The sequence below is a fragment of the Notamacropus eugenii genome, chromosome 2, assembly GCF_028372415.1.
Source record: "Notamacropus eugenii isolate mMacEug1 chromosome 2, mMacEug1.pri_v2, whole genome shotgun sequence".
Taxonomy (NCBI): Eukaryota; Metazoa; Chordata; class Mammalia; order Diprotodontia; family Macropodidae; genus Notamacropus; species Notamacropus eugenii.
This window is the reverse complement of record NC_092873.1, coordinates 23,298,871-23,322,840: the sequence shown is the minus strand read 5'-3', so window position 1 is coordinate 23,322,840 and position 23,970 is coordinate 23,298,871. Positions and strand designations below refer to the sequence as shown.

Below are 23,970 nucleotides of genomic sequence, written 5' to 3'. Positions count from 1 at the left end.
CACCCATGTTAGGGTAACAGAGCCAGATCCCAGTTCAGAGCTTACCTTTAACACTGGCCAATTAAGGGAACTCGCACAAGTCATTTGACTTCCGGGCCTCATGTTTGCCCTCTGTACCAGATGACTCTTAGAACCTTTTCAGCACCAAGTCTATCTATGTTCCTCTCACTCCAAACCACATTAGTACTTTAAGTCCTATTTATTCCGATTTTACAGATGTGAAAACTGAGAATCTGGTCCATTGAGAGACTTGTCCAGGGTCACAGAGCTCAGGATGTCTGTGGCAGGATTTAGGCCTTCTTCCTCTAGCTGCTGGTCCAGTGTGCTTAACCAAGGTGACTTCCTCCCTTCCAAGATTTCCTAGCCACACAGGAGATGCTAAGTCTGGAAGGCTTGATTGAATCAAGATTATCCCATTATCTTAATTTGTATGTAATTTATTAGGCAGACTGCTTGATTGAGGACTCTGAGCTCTCTTTAAGTGAGAGTTTCCTTTTCTCATGCCCTTGATTAGGTGGTGGTGATTCACCTTGTTTTCCTCACCAAGTGTTTCTTCATAAAGTTGCTGCCTTTTCTCTGTGAACCCCAGAAATTGGAGGCCACATTCCCCATGCCTGAGTTAGCATGGCCCTCTCAGAGGAATGGGACTTACCAAATGCTGTTTTCACTGAGGCTGTTATACTTCCGACTGGACTTGGGTGGCTTGTAGAGTGCAGAACCCACCACCTCTTTGCCCTCTAGTTACCCTCCTGAATAGCATCATGAAAGTCAGGGTGCTGCCACTGGGACTCTGTGAAAGGTCACCAGCATATCCAACATTCTTGGGTTCTATAGTCTTAAGAAATGGATGGATAAACTAGCAAGCCCAGGGGACCAGAATGGCAGAACAGGGAGAGCAGACAAGGTCGCAGTCAATACTATCCTAAAGAGTATGGATGGAATGACCTTGGACTTGTTCACCATGCTCAGACTTTGAGAGGATTCCTTGAATCACCAGCACAGGTATAATGAATGGCTGACCCTCATTCTGGTCGTTATGACCTTTAGTCAAAGAAACGGTGCCATTGTGAACTGAAAAGAGTGATTGTGTGAAAGCTTCGAATGCCACACTAAGAGATCTGGCTTTTCATCTAGGGCATACATAGATAATGGAGTGACTATCCTCTGGTGCATGCAGGGTCCTGCTCTGGCTCAGATGGGAGGCTTGGTCGCTGCCTGGGGAAGAGAAGCCACATGGTTTATCTTCTTGAAATATTGGTGTTGCCACGTCCCATTTTTGACTGAATGTAGGTCTCTTTCATCCTACTTTGAAGAGTTATAATAATGATGCTGATGCCTGAGTTGTATACAGAGCTTCAGAAGTGTTGGCAGCCAAATAAAGATGAAGTTATGAACAAGCGTGATGACCTTGGTAACATGGTAATAATTATACCAAGAACCTCCAATGTTGTCCTAACAGCTCAGTTGGCAAGTGCTCTCTGTCCAATTTCTCTTGAGATCCTCAATGACATGGTGGGGTAGAGAGGGCAAGATCAGCCTCCTTTTACAGATGAGGAATTGGTCTCAGAGAGGTTAAGGAATCATTTGAGTCACTCAGAGGTAGTAGACTGAAGGCCGAGGCGCTCAGTCAAGTTAAGTCGTCAAGAAGCATTATCTACTACTTGTCAGGTAACGTGTGAAGCTCTGGGTTAGGTAATCTGGAGCTCCCTTTCCTTTGTGGATCCTAGGTCTTTCTGTTGTCCATTCCTTTAATATCCATGAATTGCAGCAAACCCAGCATGTTGGGTGGTGGGGTGAGCTCATGGAAGGACATGGGCAAGCTTTGTCTAGGATTGACAGGCAGAATCTGAATCGTTGAAGGGTGCACTCACGTGGCTGAACCCTCCATTGGAACATTAGGACCAGGACAGTCCAGGTTTGAAAGGTAACTCCAAAACCAGCCTGAGTTGATCCACATTGGGCTTGAGAATGGTGTGTGTGTGTGTGTGTGTGTGTGTGTGTGTGTGTGTGTGTGTGTGTGTGTGTGTGTGTGTGTGTGTGTGTGTTGGAGAGAGAGAGAGAGAAGAGGGGAGAGAAGACCCTGAAATATGTGAGAGAAATTGTCCAGATGCCCTCTGTGTAATGAAGAAACCACATATCCCATACTTAATTCAAACAGGGACACTGTCTCCTCTAGCTTCTAGCACAATACGTTTGCCCACTTAACATAGGAGAACTCAGCAAAGAATGTTAAATCAATTGATATTCTGAAGTCTATAATAACACTGATAATCTATGTTCTAAGGGCCCTCTCATCTCTGATATTCTGTGTCCTGTGTTTTTAAGGCTCTTTGTAGCTTAGCAGCTCCACAGAAATCACTGCTTTCAGAAAGCAGAGAGATGATGGGAGAACGAGTGTCTGAGTCATCTGGAGAACAGACAAGACAGACACCCACCCTAAGCTTCCAGCTGTTCCCGTCATGCATCCTCCTGCCCAGGTTGTAATAAGAATGGTGCTAAGTATTATTTACAGCCCTTCTCTGGACTGACTGAAGCAAGGTCTTTGCTCCTTCCAGTGTCACTGTCTTGTATCTCTGCTTGTTTTGCAAAGGAGTTGTTTCTTCTTGACCAAATCCTGTCTATGACTAAAAGATTGTAAGAGATACCTCAACATTTGATTGGTGGATCAGTCTGGGGCCATAATACGCAGTGGCAACCAAGAATTTCTGTGACAGCCATCTTGTCCATCCCTTTTACTTAATTTGGTGTAGTAGAAAGAGGGTCCTGGATGAATAACAGTCTGAGGGCCTGGATTAGTGTCTTGGCTCAGATACTTACTATCTGCTAGCCTAGGGTTTTCCTTCCCTTTTGGATACCCAGTGAAACGAGCGTGTTGGGTTGAAATTGAAGACTTCCAGCATCTGCTACTTTACGCGTCCTAGGATTCTTTGATGGTGGGTGATGGCGGGCACTCCTGACGCTGCTGGATGTAACAGGGAACCGAGAATGAAAACACTACTCCTACAATGATGATGATGGTGGTGGTGGTGGAGGTGGTGATGATAGCTACCATGACCAGCTAATTCTATAGGGTTTGTTGCGTGCTTATTTACAAGTGCTTTATAATAATTACTGTTATTTATAAGCACTTTATAATTAATAGAAGTATGTTTAAATGATCATTTATAAATATTTTATAATTATTATTTGTAAGCGCTTTAGAATTATTATTTATAAGCACTTTATAATCATTATTTCTAAACACTGTAATTATTATTTGTAAGCACTTTATAATTATTTATAAATGCTCTATAGTTATGTATAGGGACTCTATAATTATTATTGATAAGCACTTTATGTATTGAGGAACACTTTATAAAAATATTTGTAAGTACTTTATAATCTTTATTTATAAGCACTTTATAATTATTATTTTCTTTGATCCTCACAAGAACCCTGTGAGGTAGCTGGTGTTATTATCTTCATTTTACAGGTGAGGAAACTGAGGCACACAGGGGTTAAGTGACTTGCCCAGGGTCACCCAGTTAGTGAGTACCTGAGACCAGAGTGAACCTCGGTCTTTCAGGTCGGGTGCTCTATTTACTGGACCACTTGGGTGCCTAGTTTCAGAGCTGGGAGGGCCCTTTAAGTTATGGTCCTTTACAAAATAACCCAGGAAAGCTGGAAGTCCCTGCACAGACAGACAACTTTCCCCTCCCTCGATGAATGGAGTCTACCCTGCTGTCCATCTGGACACTCTCGGAGCACAGTAGGGCCTTCCTCCCACTCATAAGCAAAGCTTTTTCAGTTCTCTCTCCTGCCCCAACATTCTTTCTTTTTTTCCCTTTTGAGCTGATGGAGTTGTTGGGAATGATTTGCATGTGTACTTCGCTTTTATTTAGCCTTTTTGATTACTTCATCTTCAATGTCAGGGGAAAAATTTTTGTTTTAATTTTGCTTTCAGCCTGAGTTCCTGAGCTAGACAAGGTGCTGAGGGAAGGCAGCTTTAGCAGCAGTTTCTCAAAAGCATCCTTCCCTTATCTGCTTGTATTGAATTCTGGTTCCCCGTTGTCCGAAGTGTCTGTCCAAGACACACAAAAGTTACCAGACCAGTCCCTGGGGCCCAGAGCTGCATTGGGACAATAGAGCTTGGGTCTTGGAAGTTTTTCAAACACCATCATTTAGAGTAAACTCATTTTCTCTTTTCTTTCCTGTCCCACTGCCCATAGGGAGCCAAAGGGCTGAAGATCCTTTCTCTTTGGGGCTTTCTCCATGGTGTCCCCACCCCCACTATTCCTTGTATTCCTCCCCATTGGTTTCTGTTGGCAGCGGCATCCATGGGAATCTCTTTTCTTGTAATCAGACTGCTTGCTTTGTCTGACTTTTGCATACTCAGGGAGGATCTGGCTTCTTACCTCGGGTAGACAAATGAATGAAATGTGGAAAGGGATACCCCTACTTATCAGTCATGAAACCCAAGGAGGTGGGGTCGCTGTGGAACAGAGCTGAATTCTCTTTACTTGGAAAGCAGAATGATGACTCGCCCTCTCTCCTGGGACATGGACTGTCTGTGCTGGTCCCAGCTATCGGGGAAGTCTTGGCCTCTTCTCCCTTGGCATTGAGATGAGGTCCCCTAACAAAATGAGGAGCTCCCTTGTTTAAGAGCTAATGACCAGGGAAAGGGGGGGAGTGGGAAGGGGCCCTCTTTTTGTGTTCCAAAATGCAGCCATTATTAGGCATGTCTAAAGTTGCCTTTTATGGTGGATATCGCTGAGACCTTCTCACAAACGCTTCTTTTTTACTTACAAAGAATCAGACCTGAGCATTTGAAGAGACTTAGTCTTTGGTACTAGGACAGATCAGATCCCAAGCCAGAGCCACCCTTCCTCTGGATCCCAGAGGTCAGTCAGTCAGTCGGTAAACATATGGTAAGTGCTAGAAACTGCTCTAAAGGTCTGATTTCATCCCTCTGCTCAGAAGGCGTTGGGAGTTGCCTCTCTATTACCAAAATCTCTACCTCTTTGCCATTCAAGGACCTTTCCAGCCTGGTGTCTTCCTATCCTTTTTGCTTTATCTCCAATTATCCTCTTCCTCACACCCTCCCCGCTCCCCCGAGCCCAGCCCTGACCAGTGAGTAATACTGCTTTCTCTCAGCTTTCTGTTCTCCTGGAAAGTAGATGTCCTCCCTTTTCCTCTTGGAGTCCTACCAATCTGTTAGATCCCAGCTCAGGTAGCCTATCTTCCAGTCTGAGCCTTCCCAGCTGCCCCTAGCCCTCATCATGAATGGATTTCTCATACACTCTTTTTATCCCTCTCTGAAACACTTACCACCTAATACTGTATATTTCCTATGTGGCATAGCTTTCCACCAGCTTGTGATCACTAGAAGGGCAGGGATGAAGTCTTATAAAGCCTTTACATGGCCCTTAAGTCACAGTGAAGCTGTATTGGCTTTGATCTATTTCTTAAAGGTTTCTAGGAAATGACCCTGTTTTCTCATTTTGATATTTAGAGTTTCTCACTGTCTGGAACTTGGGGAATGAGAAGTTGGTCATGATCTTGCATTTTCTTTTGTACTCTGCTTGGTGGAGATTGAGGAGAGTGGTCAGCTGGTACTCCCAGCATGGCAGGATCCCATGTGCACTTCAGAACTCATTAGTCATGTGCTTTCAATGCTACTAACCTCCCCTTCTTCACCAGAAAAAGTTGTCAGCTTCCTGATATTCCATCATCTCACTCCTTTTCTACACTTCTGGAGCCTTTAGTTACCTTGTGAGATTTTCCCCAAGACCTTGCCAAGTTGTCCAGGGCCTTTCTGAGTCCAACTCCCACAGTAGATGCTAGGATTCCATAAAGATTGGGCCAGGACTTGGCAAGATAGGAAGGTTGGCAAAGAGTCCTTCAAAGATATCCCCTTTCCTGGTGTATGAAATCCTCCTCTCCTTTGGCATTGTTTTATCACTAAAGTTGTGCATGTGTGTGTGTGCACATGTGCATGCACATGCACCTATCTGTGTGTTTGTGTATAGAGGGGATAGAGGTACACTAGTGAATGAACCCCAGGTGCCACACCTTCACGGTGAGGTCAAGAGTAAGATTTTCCCTGGTGGAGCCTCTGAAGATGTGTCTGTGCTCTAAATATGTTCCTCAAGTATTGGGACTAAGTCTTTTGTAGAACATCTGCTATTGCTCATTGCCACTATGAGTAGCTGATATCGACAGGGCACTCTCAGGCTCATAAAGGTTTTTTTATCAAAGCAACTCTTGGTAGTAAGCAGTCCAGGAGTTATCGTGCCCATTTTATAGATGAGAAAGTGATGGCTTGGAGAAGTGAAGCTGTTGGCCCAAGTATAGAACCCAGGTCTCTCTCTTTTTTGCAGAACCACACGGCAGCCAAAGCAGCCTGTGAAAGTTGGGGGTCAGTGGGGACAGGGGACAGTTAGGAGATAGAGAGAGAAGTCAATGCTCTATAATCTTCTTTGTCATTTACCCTGGACTTCATCAGAGAATCTAAAGGGCCATATTCCCAGAGAGTGGTGGCTCGTGGGCACTGAAATGCTCACTCATCAGGTGGCACGGGTCTCCTCCCTGAATCAGAAGCGCCCAGCATCACTTCTTCAAGAAACATTTTGAGCTTAAAAACCAGCAAACAAATATTATTTAAAAAACAAGAGAAAAGAGAATTGTATATGAAAATGAAATTCTGCTAGACAATTGTTTTAAAGAAAATGACATAGGAGTTCAAATGGATAGGGTAGTACCACTTTCCTGCTACCCATGCCCCACCCCGCCCCATGTTAATGATGAGAATCCTGAAACCTAGAAAGATGTATTGGTGCCTTTCTAGGCTTAACTCTTTGATGACACACTTCTCCATTTTGAATGAGGAATTTGTTGTCGTTCAGGCATTTTACAGTCACGTCTGATTCTTCATGACCCCATTTGGAGTTTCCTTGGCAGAGATGCTGGAGTGGTGTGCCATTTCTTTCTCTAGCTCATTTTACAAATGAGGAAACTGAGGCAAACTGAAATTAAGCAGAGGCTGAGTGACTTGCTCAGGGTCACACAGCTAGTAAGTGTCTGAGGTGAAAATTGAATTTTTGAAGATGAATCTTCCCAACTCCAGGCCCAGCACTCTATCCATTGCAGCACCATGTAGCTGCCATGAATGAGGAATTAAATTCTAGAAAACTCTATAATGACTGAGATTCTGCCATTTGCCATTTTAGGACTACCCCTAGGCCTGCCTTCCACCTCTGGACAAGCCACATTCTATAAGCACTACTGCATTAGGGTGGGGGGGTCATGGAATGAGGAATCAGCAAAGTGGGGTGCTATGTCTATTTATCTACTTTGGGCAGGATTGGGGGATTACCTGAAGATTTCTTAGAGGAACTAATGTAGCACCTTGCTCATAGTAGGTACTTGATAAACAATAATTGAATTTAATCAAATGAAGCTTCTCTATACAAATATAACTTAATCCAGCAATCATGGTGGCCTCGTCAACAGAGTGAAGAAGGCCTGAGTTCAAATCCAGCTTCAGAACCTTTTAGCTATGTGACCTTGGGTAAGTCACTTAACCTCTATTTGCCTCAGTTTCTTCTTTGGTAGAATGTGCATAATAATAGCACCTGGGTCAAATGACCCGCATTTTACAGACCTTAAATCACCGTATAAATGATAGTTATAATTTTTGTTAATGGTTAATCCTCAGATTCAGTTGAGCAAGCCTCTACTAATCACGTGCTGTGCTCTAGGCATTGAATTAAGAAGTGAGGATAGAAAGCCAAAGAGGAAAGTTGTGGATCTGAAGGATGTCCCATTCTATTGTGAAGTAGCCACAACACGTAACATTTAACAGGAAAGTCATTTTTGTGGAGATAGAGGAAACATTCGCTGAAGGGATCAGGGACAATGTAGTGTGGGATGTGTAAATGGAGTGATGCCTTGGCCAGGAACTAGAAATATCAGAGGGTGGATGACATCCCCTCCCAGGGAGACTGCCTGGACAAAGGCCCTGAGGTAAGAGATTCAAGGTCATATATGAAGAAAAAGGAGTAGATTAATTTGGTTGGATGAGGAGCGAAGGGTAGAGGATGAGTAACGGGAAATCATCCCTGAAAGCCAGGCAGAAGCCAGGTCGTGGAAGGCTTTAAATGTCAAACCGAGGAGTCTGTGTTTGATCCCTGAAACTTCCTGTATAATTAATTTGTGTGAAGAACTCTGGTTTCACTGTCCAATGGGGAATGTGCCCTAAGAATGACTGAACATTCAGAAATGGTTTTCTCTCCTGATGAATTTTTCTGGAGCTTGGCTGGCCAGCAGAGAAGGCAGCATCACCTCTGGGTCTCCTAGCCTTGTTCTCATTTTCATCCAGCCTCTCAGACTGTTCCAGCTGTCTGACAGCTGAGTAACGTCATCCCTTTCCAGGTACAGGGAGAGGGAAGAATTAGAGAACCCCAGTGTCTCCTTCCCTGGGCCCTTTCTTCTTAACAGGTGGTGAGCTGAGTATGATAAGGATGAGCCCAGCATCTTGCTTCCCTTTCCACACCTTTGCCTTTTAGAAAGGTGTTTTCTGCTTATGTTTCCCAGCAGTTAATAATTAAATGGCTTTCCCAGCCCTCCAGATCTGTTCCCACTATGTAGTTAATAGGATTATTTATCCCTTGAGACTAAGGTTGAAACTTTAACTATGAAGGTCCCCATCCTCCCCCTCCACACTCTTCTCCCCATTTAATTGACATGGAATTAGCAATACATATTTATAAAATCAGACTTTTCTGATGAACCATTTGGGTTTGATTATGCCTGTAAAATAATAGATCTGAGAGCTTTCAGGGACTGTATAAGTCAGCAGTTGCAACCCCCTTGTTTTACAGGGTAGGGGACCATCAGTCAGAGGTGAAAATGAGGTTAACAGAGTCCTATAGTTATTGATTAAGTAGCTGCTTTGGGAAGCAAAGAGGTGGATGGCAACCCCTCCTCCCTATATTTCAATAGTCTTAGAAGGAGAGGCGGAATCTAATGAATTGAAATTCACTGTAGTTTTACAGTGGGTGGGCCTTCAAGTTAGCTTCACCAGCACAAGATGGGGGAATTGTGACTTTTCCCTCTTACCTTCCCTAGAGCTAGCTGTGTGACCCCGGGCAAGTCGCTGAGCCTCTGTTTGCCTCAGTTTCCTCATCTGTAAAATAGGGATAATAATGGCTATAACAATTGTAAAGTACTCACTGGCACATAGTAGGGGTATATAAATATTAGTTGTTACTATTTCTATTTTTTCTCTCTGCCCCCGTTGCTCATTACCATGAATGAGACTTCTTTGTGTACATGTTATACCTGTCTTTCCACTGCGACTAGAATGTAGAATCTTAGAAAACAGGACCGATATTACTTATCCTGGTGCCCCTATAGCCTTGTACAGGGCTTTACAGAGAAATAGCCACTTGAAGGTTTGCTATTGTCAAGGGACTTTTCATTATGAGTGGAATGCATAATAGCCAGGACTAGGGTGGGTAGCAATTGTCCCATCATTCTCTCCTCTAGACAGACCACACCTGGACAGCTCAGCTCTGCATTCCATGTTCTAGGAAAGCCATGAACCAGCCAGACCAGAGGTGTCCAACACATAGCCATGGGCCCCTGAGCCCACCATACTCCCGGGTGTGGCCTGAGCCAGCTGATGATGTAATTCCTATTGTATATATAAAAATGTGTGATTTCCTAAGGCACTCTTTGGTCCACAGGATCTTTATAGTCAGGCCAGTGGCCCCTGTTTCTATTTGAATTTGACACCACTGGGCCACACAATGGGCCAGTACAAATTCTCGAGACTGATGAAGGACCTGGAAACATTTATCTTGGAGAGGGAGAAGGGGAAGGAGAAAATACACACGCACACACACACACACACACATACATACGCATTATTGTAACATATGTACATATATGTTTGGCTCCAAAGGACTGAACTAGGAGCAATGGATACAAGCTTCAGGGGGAGAACTTCAGCTGAAGTATCATGCAAAGCTTCCTTCTGATTAGGATTTTTGGCGAGTGAAAGAAACTTCCTTTTGGAGCTTGAGATTTTCCCAGCACTGGAGGTCTTCAAGTGAAGGCTTGATGGTCAGTTGTTGGGAACTATATGGAGGAAATGCCTATTTAGATGTGGATAGCTGTGTGGCTCAGTGCAGAGGGCCAAGCTGAGAGTCAGGAAGCCCTGAATCGAATCCTGACTTAGGCGCTTACTAGCTGTTTGACCTTGGCCAAGTAATGTCGCTGTATGTTAATTTTCCCATCTATAAAATGAACTGAAAAATATGTTTATTTAATATTTTACTTTTTCTTCTAGTGTATGTAGAAACAAATTTTGATATTTGTTTTTAAATTTTAAAGTTCCAAATTCCTTCCCTTCTTTCCCTCCCTCCTCACTGAGAAGGCAAGCAAATTGATAAAGGTTATACATGTGTAGTCATGCAAAACATATTTCAATATTAGTCATGTTGTGAAAGGTAACACAGACCAAAAAAAAAAAAGAAGAAAGAAAAAAATTCCTAAATCCATATTTGGTCTTCATCCATTCTTTCTCTGGAGGTAGGTAGCATTTTGTTTTCATCATGAGTCCCTTGGGATTGTCTTGGATGATTTTATTGCTGAGAACATCTAAGTCATCCATGGTGTATAATGTTCTCCTGGTTCTGCTCACTTCAGTTTACATCTATTCATGTGAATCTTTCTAGGTTTTTCTGCAATCATCCTGCTTGACATTTCATTTATCACAGCTATATTCTATCACAGTCATATATCACAACTTGTTCAGCCATGATGGACATCCCCTCAATTTCCAATTCTTTGCCATAACTGAAAAAGCTACTATAAATGTATACACATGGGTTTTTTTTAAAAAATCTGTGTGGAATACAGATATAGTAGTGGTATTGCTGGGTAAAAGGGTGCATGGTTGTATAGCCTTTGGAGCACAGTTCCAAATTGCTCTCCGCAATGGTTGGACTGGTTCACAACTCCACAGACAATGCACTAGTGTCTTAATTTTCCCATATCCCCTCCAATATTCATCATGTTCCTTTTCTGTCATATTAGCCAATCAGATAGTTGTGGCATGAGACCTCAGAGTTGTTTAAATTTGCATTTCTCTGATCAATAGTATGTAGAGATTTTTTTTATATGACTATTGATAGCTTTGATTACTTCATCTGAAAACTTCCTATTTAAATCCTCTGATCATTTATCAGTTGGGGAATGTCTCTTTTTCTTTTTTATAAAATTCACTTAGTTCTCTATATTGTTGAGAAATGAGGCCTTTGTCAGAGAAAAATGCTATAAAACTTTTTCCCTACAGTTATGAATACTGTGTATTTCCCTCCATCCTATTTCTCCCTCATGTATACTATTCTCCCTCCCCTTTGACCTGTCCATCCTCAAAAGTGTTTCAGTCCTGACTTTTACTTCCCCCAATTCATTCTTGCTTTTATCATCCCTCCTTTCTCTAATTTCCTTCCCCTTCTACTTTCCTATAGTGTACTATAGATATGTATACCTGAGTCTGTATGCTATTTGCTCTTTGAGCATTTCTGGTGATAGTAATGTTCAAGCGCTTCGCCTACCTCCCCACTTTCCTCACCACTGTAAAAGCCCTTTCATGACTCTTTCATGGGAGATAACTTATCCCATTCTTCCTCTCTCTCTCCCCGTTTCCCAATGAATTCCTTTTTCTCACTCCTTAATTTTATTTTTTAAATATTATTCTATCATATTCAACTCACCCCTGTGTCCTCTGTATATACTCCTTCTAACTGCCCTAATAATGAGAAAATTCTTAGGTGTTATAAGTATCATTTTCCCATGTAGGAAGCTTAACTTTATTGAATGGCTTATGATAAGTCTTTCATGTTTACCTTTTTATGCTTCTCTTGAGTCTTGTATTTGAAAGTCAGATTTTCTGTTCAGCTCTGGGCTTTTCATCAGGAATACTTGAAAATCCTCTATTTCATTGAATATCCATTTTTCCCCTTGAAAGATTATACTCAGTTTTGAAGAGTAGATGACTCTTGGATATGATCCTAGTTCCTTTACCCTCCAGAATATCATAATCCAATCCCTCCATTCTTTTAATGTAGAAACTGCTAAATCCTGTGTTATCCTGACCATGGCTCCACAGTATTTGAATTGTTTCTTTCTGGATGCTTGCAATATTTTCTTCTTGACCTGGAAGCTCTGGAGTTTGGCTATAATACTCCTGGGAAATTTCCTTTTGGAATCTCTTTCAGGAGGTGATCAGTGAAGTCTTTCAATTTCTATTTTACCCTCTGATTCTAGAATATCAAGACAGTTTTCCTTGAAATTTCTTGAAAAATGATGTGTAAGCTTTTTTTTCTAAAGTGTGGCTTTCAGGTAGTCCAATAATTCTTAAATTATTTCCTCAATGTATTTTCCATGTTAGTTGTTTTTCTAATGAGGTATTTTATATTTTTCTATTTCTTTATTCTTTTGTTTTATTTTTTCTTGATGTCTCATAAAGTTATTAGCTTTCACTTGCCAAATTCTGATTTTTAAGGAATTCTTTTCCATTTTTTCTCTTTTGTCCAATTTTGCTTAATAAGTTATTGTGAATTTTTGTGCCTCTTCTACCATTTGACTTATTTTTTTAAGATATCATTTTCTTCAGTATTTTTGCTGCCTCCTTTACCAAGCCGTTAACTCTTTTAAAAATGATTTTCTGCGTCACTCTCATTTCTATTCCCAATATTTACTCTATCTCTCTCTTACTTGATTTTTAAAATCCTTTTTTGAGCTCTTCCAAGAATTCTTTTTGGGTCTGAGACAAATTCACATTTTTCTTTGAAGCTGTGGATATAGCAGTTTTGACTTTGTTATCTTCTTCCGAGTTTGTGTTTTTGTCTTCCCTGTCATCTTAATAGTTTTCTATGGTCAGGTTCTTTTTTGATTTCACTCATTTTTTCCTTTTCCTATTTCTTGACTTTTCACTATGTTTTTAAGTTGGGCATGCTCCTGAGCTGGAGGGAGCACTGTCTCAAACTTCAGGCTTTTTTTTCTGCTGCTGTCAGAGTTAGTTTTGGGTGTCTATAAGTTTTCAGTTCTTTCTAGGTGGTATGATCTAAGGAAATGTATATTTACTATTATCCTGGCTTATTCTCCAGTCTGTGAGTGACCACAAACACTCTTTTCCACCATGGAACTGTGAGTAGGGTCCCTGCTCTACTGGAACCACAAATTCTGGTGTGGGAGTGCTCCTCCTCACCCTAAGACTATGACCCACAACTGCAACCTGGATCAAAGTGTAGGTAGAGCAATGAAGTTTTGAACCCCGTGCCATCAAAGGGACCCCTGTAAACTTCTTCTAAGCAGTTGTGCATCCCTCTCAGCCCTGTGAGCTAAGAGTTCTGGAAGCCACTGCTACCACTGATCCAAAGGCCTACTGCTGGTTTGCTGCACCAGGTCTCTACTGGTACAACCCATGGTGTACTGTGCTCCACTCTTACCATGGGTTCAACAGACCTTTCTTGCTGACCTTCTCAGCTTGGGGGCTGGAAAACTGTTTCACCCTATCCTTTTGTGGGTGCTGCCATTCCAGGATTCATTTTGAGGCATTATTTAAAGTTGTTTGGAAGGGAATTTGGGAAAGCTCAGGTGAGTCCCTGCCTTTTCTCTGCCCTCTTGACTCCATGCCTCCTCAGGGTCCCTTTCAACTTCAGCTCTGTGCTTCCATGATACTAGAGGACCTGGAGGTGCCTTCCAGTTCAAAGGACCTGTGACTCATTGATTTTTTTCATTCTTTTGTGTTGTAATCAGAATGGCTTTATTTATCATTGCAGATTGAGGAAAGAGAGAGGGTTACATCCATCTTTGGGTCCATATAGATTGCAGCTATCCAGAATAGTGCCCAGGGGAAGCAGCTGAGTCTGGGGGTTTGTGTGATCTGGAGTAGGCCTGCATGTAGCCACAGGATTCAGGAAGAGACTGAAGGACCAGCCCTTCCCCATTCTTAGAACTTCCCCAAGTTGCTATTTCCAAACAGATGTTTTGAATTCATAGACCTCTATAATCATTTTTTCCTTCTTAGAAGTAATACCAGGGGGAGAAGGCACATGTTCCAAAATGCTGGCTTAGCTGTAGACATGACTCAGCCTGACTTTTAAGCTCTCAAACTAATGGACTGGTGTATAGTTAATTCTCACTTTGAAATTCCAGACCCAAGACTCAGACACGGGTTAACAGGCTAGAACAGTGATGGATTTGAGGTCAGGAGAGCTTCCTAATAATTGGATCTGGCTGAATTTGGAGTTGCCGGTCTGTTACCCTCAGCTTGGTTTAGCCCATCTGGGCAGACAGGCTAAATCAAGCCTCAGCGCTGACAGTGAGTTAGAGGGATGTTTACCCCAAGCATGTGAAGACTTCTCCTAGTAGAATGGGTGAATGAGAACTATTTGTTCCAATGACCATGAAGGTGGCTGAATCAGGTGCTGTACAGTGCTTAGTTTGGTCAGACATCCAGAGCATCAAGGTCATCCACTGCATCCTGGACCATCAGCATTCATCCTGACGTTTGTCTTGGACTTCAGTGACTCAGGAAGAAAGAGTGAGGGGACTTTGCACAGCTCTGCCTCACTTCAATATGATTCACTTACAAGTCAAGACATTGCCCTGTGATGTCTTTGGTCTACTTCGAAAAGAATGAGCAACAGATTCTCTCTTTTTGGGGACCTTCTCCCAGAGACTGGAGGGAGGCTCAGGGACCCTGGAAAAGGGCTCTAGGTCAGGTCCTGGTTGTGTTCGGTGCCACACAGATTCCTTTGGCTTTGTGATACATGAGGGGTTAACAGAATGATAAGGAAAGGTTGGATCAGGGGTGGGGAACCTGTAGACTTGAGGCCACATGTGACTGTGGTCTAGGTCCTTAAGTGTGACTCTTTGTCCAGATCCAAATTTCAGAGAAGAGGCCACAGCCTTTTCTACCCCTGTGCTGGATTCTGTCTCAGGAGAGAGCCATATCCAGTGGAATGTAAGTTCCTTTAAGGTCAGGGACCATTTTGATTTTCTCTTTGTATGCCCAGAGCTTAGTGTAATGCCTGGGACTTAGGCACTTAATAAAGGATTGTTGAGTTGAAGATTATTCCTACTGAGATAGGTGACCTACTACTTTGGTGGATGTTGATAAATGAGAATAGTTAAACATAACCAAGGCCAGGCTCTGCCGAGTTGCCTCCCCCACCTCCATTTCTGAGTTCAAATTGATGCTCCTGTCTTGTTCTCCCCATCACAATCAGTTTGGTTCTGACAGAGAAAAGCTCTTCCATAAGAACTTACAGAGGAGGTAAATGCACATGCCAACTTCTTCCAGGAGATCCTCATGCCGACATCACAGAGTAGAAAGGACATAAATGGACACCCCCATATTGGGGCTCAGAGATGTGGTGCCCTGAGAGATCAGTGCTGAGCTGTAGGGCTCCATGAACCAGCTTGAATTCCTTCATGTAGAACATATTGAAAAGTAGGTGGTTCATTTGATTTATCGCTTAATTTCAGAGCTCCATGTTTCCCTCTGTCTTTGTCCTCAGCATGACCTTCCAATCCCTCCAGCCCTCAGGTCATCACCCTGCTCTGGTTATATTCTGTTCACTTCCCCTTCTCAGCCCCTCCATGAACAAAGTCAGTGCTACACTGTCCACTCCCTCTGGTCCTTTTCCTTTCATCTCATTGCTCCATCATGCCTTGTCAAAGCCCAGCCTTGGATTATTCCTCCAGTCTATCATTTTGACTCCTATTTGAATGCTAGTGAATGGAGCCAGAGGAAGACATGAAACTGTGCTGACTGAGTAGACTACATCAACGAGTGTTACTTATCACTTCCCTGATGGATTCACTCCCTGACTCTTCTTAGCATCGTGATGCAAATGTTTTCATCCCTTCACAAATATCTTTTGGCCATTTCTTCCCCACCCCCTCAACTAAGAGCCTTGCCTCTTACTCTATAGAACAAGTTGAGTCATTTGGCCCAAGGTCCCTCTTCTTCTCTCATATGGCTTCTCCCATGAGCTCCTCTTTCACTCCATCTTGGATGACTAAGTGACCATTCACTCTGCCAAGGTGATACACCTTTGATCTTGTCTGCTCCCATCTCTCCAGAAGATGGCCCTATTACTCTCACACTCTCCCAAATTATCATTTTCTTCCTCTCTGTTCGTTGCTTACCTGCTGCCTATGCAAGTGCCAATGTCTCCCCAAGCCTTAAAACATCCTCTCTTGATCTGACCAACTCCACTAGCTCCTATCCTTTAACCGGGCACTTCTCTTGCCTAAGTTTTCTGATACAGCTGTCTATACCAGCTCCCTCTGCTTCCTGTCCTGTCACTCTTTGCACCCTTTGCAATCTGGATTCTGAACAAAGTTACCGGTAGGCTCTTAGTAGCTAAATTCTAATAACCTTTTCTTCTCGTCCTTTGGACCTCTGTGTAACCTTTGACACAGCTGATCACCTTCTCCTCCACAGTAAGCTTTCCTCTCTATGTTATTCTCATGTTGTTCTCTCCTGATTCTCATCTTACCTAACTAAACTGCTTTATAACTATTTTGCTAGATCTTTATCCATATCGTATCCACTAACCATGGGGGTCCTCCAGAGCTCCTTTCTAGCCCCTTTTCTCCTTAGAGGCTTTCTCATGTAATGATCTCATAAGCTCCCATAGGTTCAGTAATCATGTTTTAAAATATATACATATGTGTGTGTCTATCCATCTATCTGGCTATTCGTGTGTGTATGTGCTTATCAAATTATTTAATTATTTTGGGGGCATTCTTTACTTTTAAAATTTTGAGTTCAAGATTCTCTTGTTCCCCCCACCCACCCAGTTACTGAGAAGGCAAGTAATAGGACATCAATTATACATGTGAAGTCATGCAAAATATATTTCCATATTAGTCATATCGCAAAAGCAAAAAAAATAAATGAGAAAATTATACTCCAATTTGCGTTCATACGTCATCAGTTCTCTTTCTGGAGGTAGATAGCATTTCTGTGAGTCCTTTGGAATTGTCTTGGACCATTGTATTATTCAGGGTAGCCAAGTCTTTCACAGTTGATCATCTTTACGATATTATTGTTACTGTGTATAATGATCTCTGAGTTCTCACTTCACTTTGCACAGTTCAAGTAGGTCTTGCCATATTTCTTTGTTTCTTTTTTTCTGAAACCACCCTCCCTTTCATCATTTCTCACAGCATAATAGGATTCCATCACAGTCATATGCTACAACTTGTTCAACCATTCCTCAATTGATGGGCATCATCTTGATTTCTAATTTTTCGCCACCCCAAAAAAAGCTTCTGCAAATATTTTTATACAAATACGTCCTTTTTCTTTGACCTCTTTGGGGTATAGACTTTGTAGTGGTATTGCTGGGTCAAATTATATGAACAGATTTATAGCCCTTTGAGCAAAATTCCAAATTGTTTTTCAGAAAGGATGGGCCAGGTCCCTACTCCATTAACAATTCATTAGTGTACTTATTTTCTCTCATGCCCTCCAGCATTTGTCATTTTTGATAGTTGTGAGGTGGTTCCTTGGAGTTGTTTTAATTTGCATTTCTCTATCCAATAATGATTTAGATAAATTTTTTTAATATGACTATAGATAGCTCTGATTTTTTTCTTCTGAAAAACTGCCTGTTTATATCCTTTGATCATGTATCAGTTGGGGAATGGATCTTATTTTTATGTTTTGCTTTTTTCACTCAGCACATATGTGAAAAATAAGGTCTTTATCAGAGAAACTTGCTGTAAACATTTTTGATATTACTTCATTGTCTCTAGTATCTTGTAGCAAAATGCAGTTTCCCTGATTATCTATTTTAATTAGGTCAATTTTTCTTTTTGCTTTATCTGAGAGCATGATTGCAGTTCCAGCCTTCTCTTAAGTTTATCTGAAACATCTTAGATTCTGCTCTAGCCTCTTGTAAACATATTGTTGGGTTCTGGTTTCTAATCCATTCTGCTATCTGCTTTCATTTTATGGGTGAGTTCATCCCATTCACATTCACAGTTAATGATTATTGTGTTTTTCCCTCCCCATACCATTTTCTTCTCTTTTTATCTTGTTTCTTCTCACAAATCTAGTTTGTTTATAATTATTGCCTCCCTTAATCTTTCCTCCCTTTTATCATCCCTCCCATTTATCTTGTTTCCTTCCCCTCCTATTACCCTATTGGGTAAATTACATTTCCATATATAACAGCGTGAAAATATTCTTCCCTGTTTGAACCAATTCTGATGGTTTAAGCATTGTCTGCCACTCTCCCATTTCCTTTCACTGTAAAAAGTCTTCCTTGTGTGTCTCCTTTATGTGAGAAAATCTGCCCCACTCTCCCTCTCACTTCCCCCTTCTTCCAGTGCATCCCTCTTTCCCACCTTACCATTATTTGTTTATTTGGAGATCACTCCAGCAATGATCATCTTTATGTAGATGCAGTCCAGAGTTATACATCCAGTCCTAAATTCTCTATTGAGCTCCAGTTATGTATCACCAACTGCCTTTTTGGATATATCAATGTAACACAGGCATCTCTAACTCAATATATCAAAACCCAAAACTCATTGTCTTTCTCCTCCCAATATTCTTCTTTTCCGAGTTCCTTGTTATTACTTAGGGCACCACCATTACACAGTCACCCAAGCTCAAAACCTTGTACTCTTCACAAATATCTAGTCTATTGCCAAATATTGTCATTTCTCTTTTCTACATCTTCTCATTTCTATATCTCTTATCTGTCTCTTCTTTCCTGAACTCCTCCAACAACCACCCTCATTCATTTATTCCCTTATCACCTCTTTGACTCTACTATTAATTACTTCCTGATTCTTCTCCCTTCCTTAAGTCTCTCCCCATTCTAATCTCTCCTCTATTCCTTTGCCAAAGTGATTTTCTCAAAGTGTAGATCTGCTCAGGTTCTTTTACTTCTGGGATGAAAAATAAAATCCTCTTTTGGATATTCAAAGCCCTGCGCAGCATGATCCCTTCCTACTTTTCCATGCTCCTTACACTTTCCACTGGCTTTCATATTGGTACTCACAGACAACACTCTATCTTATGACTGCATTCCTTTTTACCACCTGTCCCCCTTGTACTTGCATAGCTATGTACCCATGGTCTCCGCCATTAGACTTTGATGTCCTTAAGGACAGGGGATGTCTTTGCCTTTCTTTGTATCTTTAGATGGTGCCTGAAGCACTTCTTGGCAAGAGTAATGGCTAATAAAGTCTTGTTGACTGTTGACTAACTCACCATTAAATCTACCCTTGACTTAACCCAGAATTCTCTCTTTTGACTCTCCAATAAGTTGCTCTCAAGCTTTCTCTTGAAATCTGTAAAGGCAAGGGATGGGGATCCCAATACTTCTGGAGGAGAATGGGAAACCCAATACCTATGGGAGGAATGGGGAGCCCAGGAACTCTGGAGGAAGGCTTTCATACTCAGGGGTAGTCCAATTGTAGGGAAGTTTTTCCTCCTATTAACATCTGTGTCTCTAAAACATCTGTCTATGGCTCTTAGTGTAGTTGTGTGGGCCAAGCAGATCAAGGCTCCTCCCTAGTCTGTGGGGCAACCCTACTTGAGCCCAGGTATCCATCTCTAAGAAGACTTCTCTTCCCTAGACTGAACCCTTTAGCTGGTCTACCCATGGCCTGATCTTAAAGTCTTTCACCATCCTGGCTGCCTTCCTTAGGACATGCTCTGGCTTACTGATTCCCTTTCTAAACTGCAGGCTGTCTGAGGTTTAGGGAGGATCCAGGACCCTGAGGTTGCCTGCTCTGAATCCATGGGGAAGTGTGCCAACCACCTCCCCTCATCTAAATATGAACATAGAATAAAATTTTTATGTAAAGGAAATAATGTATTCATTTCAGTTATGGAAAGGAGAACCAATTTTAATTATGAAATAAGAAATGGGAAAATGTATTAGTCTAAAATAAATTAATTTGATTTCATAATTAGACTTTGCCTAGAAAAATGCATTGTATCCAAGATAAAATGATAGAAACATATTGGAGGAAAATCTTTATGGTAAATATTTGATTAAAAATATGACTTCCAGATTTCTTCGAAGACTGATTGGAAATTACAGGAGGAATCCTCATTCCCCAGTGGTTAAACTGGCAAAGTACAGAAATAGATTATCTTGAAAGGAAGAAATGGAAAATGTTGTTAAGAATATGAAAAATGTTCTGATATAGCTAATAATTTGGGAAATTCCAAGAAAAATTTTGAAGTTGTAACTTGTATACCTTTAATTAGCAAAAATATGAAAAGTGATAAGACTCATTTTTTACAAAACTAGCAGAAATAGAAATTGATGTTACATGACAGAAGTATATGTCATGAGATACAATAATGATAAAAAGCAGTATTATATAGTTCTTTCAGGTTTGTAAAGCACTTTATTTATTTATCTGTTTTGATCCTCTAGTTACACAATGATATCTAGTCACTAGGGATCAACTACATCCACAAATGTTAGCACATAGAATGACCCTCTCTGTACATAAATTGCATGAGTGGCTATATTAGCAAAACTTGGAGTCAGTTACAGTGTCTTATACTTTAGTATTATGACAGCTATACATCAAAGACACGATTTTATCAGTATGGGAGTGCCTGGTGTGAGGATTCCTTTCACCAGTGCAGATAGCAACCTAACCACAACTTGTGGTCTTAAAGAGGTTCAGAGTGTTGAGGTTCAGAGACTTGGACTGATTTACCCAGAAGCACACAGCTTGAAAGTTTCAGTGAAAGATGGGCCTTCTAAACTCCAGGTGCAGAACACTGTACTTTTTCTACTCTGCCATGATGCCTTTACTGTTATTCTGCCATAGACAGGACAAATGGGAAATTTGGAATCAGAGCCACCATGGAGTGAGCTCTGGATCTGTAATCCAGGGACCTGGGTTTGAATCCTATCTTGTCACTGCCTCCCTGGGTCACCTTGGGTAAGTCATTGCTTGTCTCTCCTGGTCCCAGTTTCCTCATCTGTAAAAGGAGAGAGTTGGATAACATGACTTGAAGGGACCCTTGACGCTCTCAATCTGTGATTCTCCCTATGCTCTGGTGGGAATCCTCACTCTACCATTTACAGTGTGGGTGGTCTGGGCCTCACTTTCCTTACCTGTCAAACTGATGGCATTGGATTACATGGCTTCTGAGGGTCTATTCAGCTCAGAAGCAATGATCTGTGAATTGAATAAAACAGGGAAACATATGCCAAGTGATGTGGAGTGAGAGCAGTGATGGAGGCATTGACTATGGTTATTTGAAAGTGACCATAATGCTTTAATAATGCATTAATAAGACCAGAATATGGGAGAAGATGCAAACCCAGTCAGTCATGATTTTGGTCCAATGCACCCTTCTTTTTGAAATTTTCTGTTGTTTTTTGGGGGGCACTTCTTTTCTTTGATGGGCTAAACAAAAGTATAATGATATTTGAAGTTGGTTCCATCACTCTGAGACTGCTTGGTGCATGTGCCAGGCACAAGTGGCCCTTAGTGTCACTGACTCTGAGATTAACTCAGGCTTTCTGAGCAGCTCTTACATAAAGACACGCTGTATATCATCACTGAGCTGTTTCTGAGCTCCTCAGGAGGGCCCCTGTTGATTTGTAGTCAGCCTAAGTAAGTCGATTGGAAAGTGTCAGGCACTTTTTTTTATAGTTTCCATTATGGTGGTTTTAAACAAAAACTCATTTGAGTTGACCCAAAGCCTTTCAGCCCCAGCTCACCTAAGTCTGTGCCACTTGCTCCCTGTTCCCAGTTGGTGTCTCTGCCCCATCTGTTTTGATGTGACTGGGTAAGAAAAGGACCACCAGCACTACAACCAAATGACCTGGTTCAAATCCTGTCCCTAACACCTGTATGACTTTAAACAAGTCACTTACCCTTCACAGGCCTCAGTCTCCTCATCTGCAAGATGTGGGATTTGGATTAGTTTTCTTCTGAGGTCCCTTCCAGTTCTCAATCTGTGGTGCTTTAATCCCATATCCGTTGACTCTCCTGGCCAGAGGTGTCACCCATGATTCTGAGTTAAAGAATGACCATGTGGACCGAGAAAAGATGGTTTTCCATATCTCTTGTGAGAATGGTTCTATCGGGTTCTAATTTGCTTCTTCCTCACTTCACCCATATGAAAACTCAGAAAAATGGTTCACCCACTGACACCCATGCAGTCAAGAAACCCTGCCATGCTTGCCCCCTGTATCCAAGCCTCAACTATGGCATCTTTGGAACCTCTGAGTGTGGGTTCCTGGGTTAGAGTATCTTTTAGTATATGACTTGTCCAAGGGAGACCTTTAACCAGGTACCTTCTGCTATGACCTTCAGTGCTTTGATCCATCAGATAGATTGGTTGACTTGGATAGCTTGGATAGCTTGGCTCATTGTCTCTTCCTGGTCTTCTGTTTAATTAGTGGATGAAAAGAAATCCGTTGACTCTCTGTTTGTTGTGTTGGGATGACTCTACATACTAGCGGGGGCAGACACAATTACATTGGTTTTGTTGCTTTCCAAGATCACCTCACCCAGTCTCTTGACAAGGGAGGTGGAATGATTTATCTGTAGCTATTCCTGGAGGAAGTGAGCAGGAGAGCCAGGGAAAGAGCGTTGCTCTTAGTTTTCCAAGGACAGCTCTCTCTCTTCAAAAGCACATGGTGGCTACTGCCTCCTGCCCCTACCTTAACTCAAAAAATGCCCCAACGAGGATCCAACAGAAATCAGAAGACAAATCTTCTGGGGTAGAATGAAAGACACCATCCTACATCTCCAGTTGTTTGCTTGGAATCTTCACCTGTCTGTCCCATAAGCATCTCAAACTCAATCAATAAATGTTTGTGAAGTACCTGCTATGTGCCAAGCACAGTGCTAAATGATGGAAGTTCAAAGAAATTCATAAGATAGTCTCAGATCTCAAGAAGCTCACAGGGAAGCTTAGGAGAGAAAATGGCTAAAAAGAAGTTAAAGAGAATTGGGTGAAGTTCCCCAGTACCCAGGTCATGATGAAGGCCTACAACTGGGATGGGGAATGAGTTGTGAAGTTGGGACTTGCCAAGGTTATTTCATTTTGAAGAATGATGAATTTCTGGAGAGGATGAAGTCCAGGAAAGTGGCCAGGTAGGCAAACCCAAATTTATTGTCTTTCTTCCTTCTAAACTCCCTGTTTGTTTTGAGGGTACTGCCATCCTCTGTCACTCAGGTGTGCAGAGGATCACTCAGTCATTCTCAGCCCCTCACTCTCCCTTACCTCTTAAATTCAAATAGTCAAAATTTCTTGTCCTCTTCTTCCTGACTCTGACATTTTTTCCTTCTGTCTTCCCAGAGTACACTTGGTCAAAATTAGATCCTCCTATCTCTGGCCTAAACTATTGTATTAAACTCCTGCTTGATTTGCCCCCAAAATTCTGTGTTTTTGTGATACTATTCTCTCTTGTTTCTCCTCCTATCAGTCAAGCTACTTCCTCTCTGTCTCTTTTATGGTGCACATCTGTATCATGTCCCACCAGCGTAGGCACACTAAAAGCTTTTTCCTGGGTCTTTTTCTCTTTGCCTCTGTTGTCTTTCACTTAGTGAACTTATTATCTCCTGTAGATTTAATTATCTCTCTGTTGATGTTCCCAGATAGGTATATGCAGCCGTAGCCTCCTGAGCTCAGGTCCTCTATCATCAACTGCCTCCTGGCATTTCCAATTGGATGTTCCATAAGCATCTGAAATTTATCCTGCATTCATTATCCCTGTAGCCCTGAACCTTTTTAATTGTACATCATCAAAATGAGCTGTTTTTATCTCTTATGATTGTCATTATTCCTTGCTTGACTGAAAAATCTCCTCTTAGCCGTTGCTAGAAAAGCTATGGAATCTGATTCTCTTCTAAATATTTTTTAGTGGTGTGGCTTTTAATATTAACACCACACCC

The 23,970-nt window shown here is 41.8% G+C and overlaps 1 protein-coding gene across 10 annotated transcripts in view; it reads left to right on the top strand.

Annotated features, from left to right (window-relative positions):
• SHANK2 (SH3 and multiple ankyrin repeat domains 2) overlaps positions 1 to 23,970 on the top strand; it is a 709,321-nt gene that overhangs the window by 56,645 nt on the left and 628,706 nt on the right. For 2 of the 10 annotated variants that reach the window (XM_072639423.1, XM_072639422.1), the window contains exon 1: positions 20,089 to 23,169. The exons of 6 other annotated variants lie outside the window; for them this stretch is intronic. In XM_072639423.1, coding sequence (XP_072495524.1) covers positions 23,081 to 23,169 — 89 coding nt within the window. In that variant the 5' untranslated portion in view covers positions 20,089 to 23,080. Of the gene's footprint in view, positions 1 to 20,087; positions 23,170 to 23,970 lie in introns of those variants that run through there. 2 more of the 10 variants (XM_072639431.1, XM_072639425.1) reach the window with 2 other exon arrangements.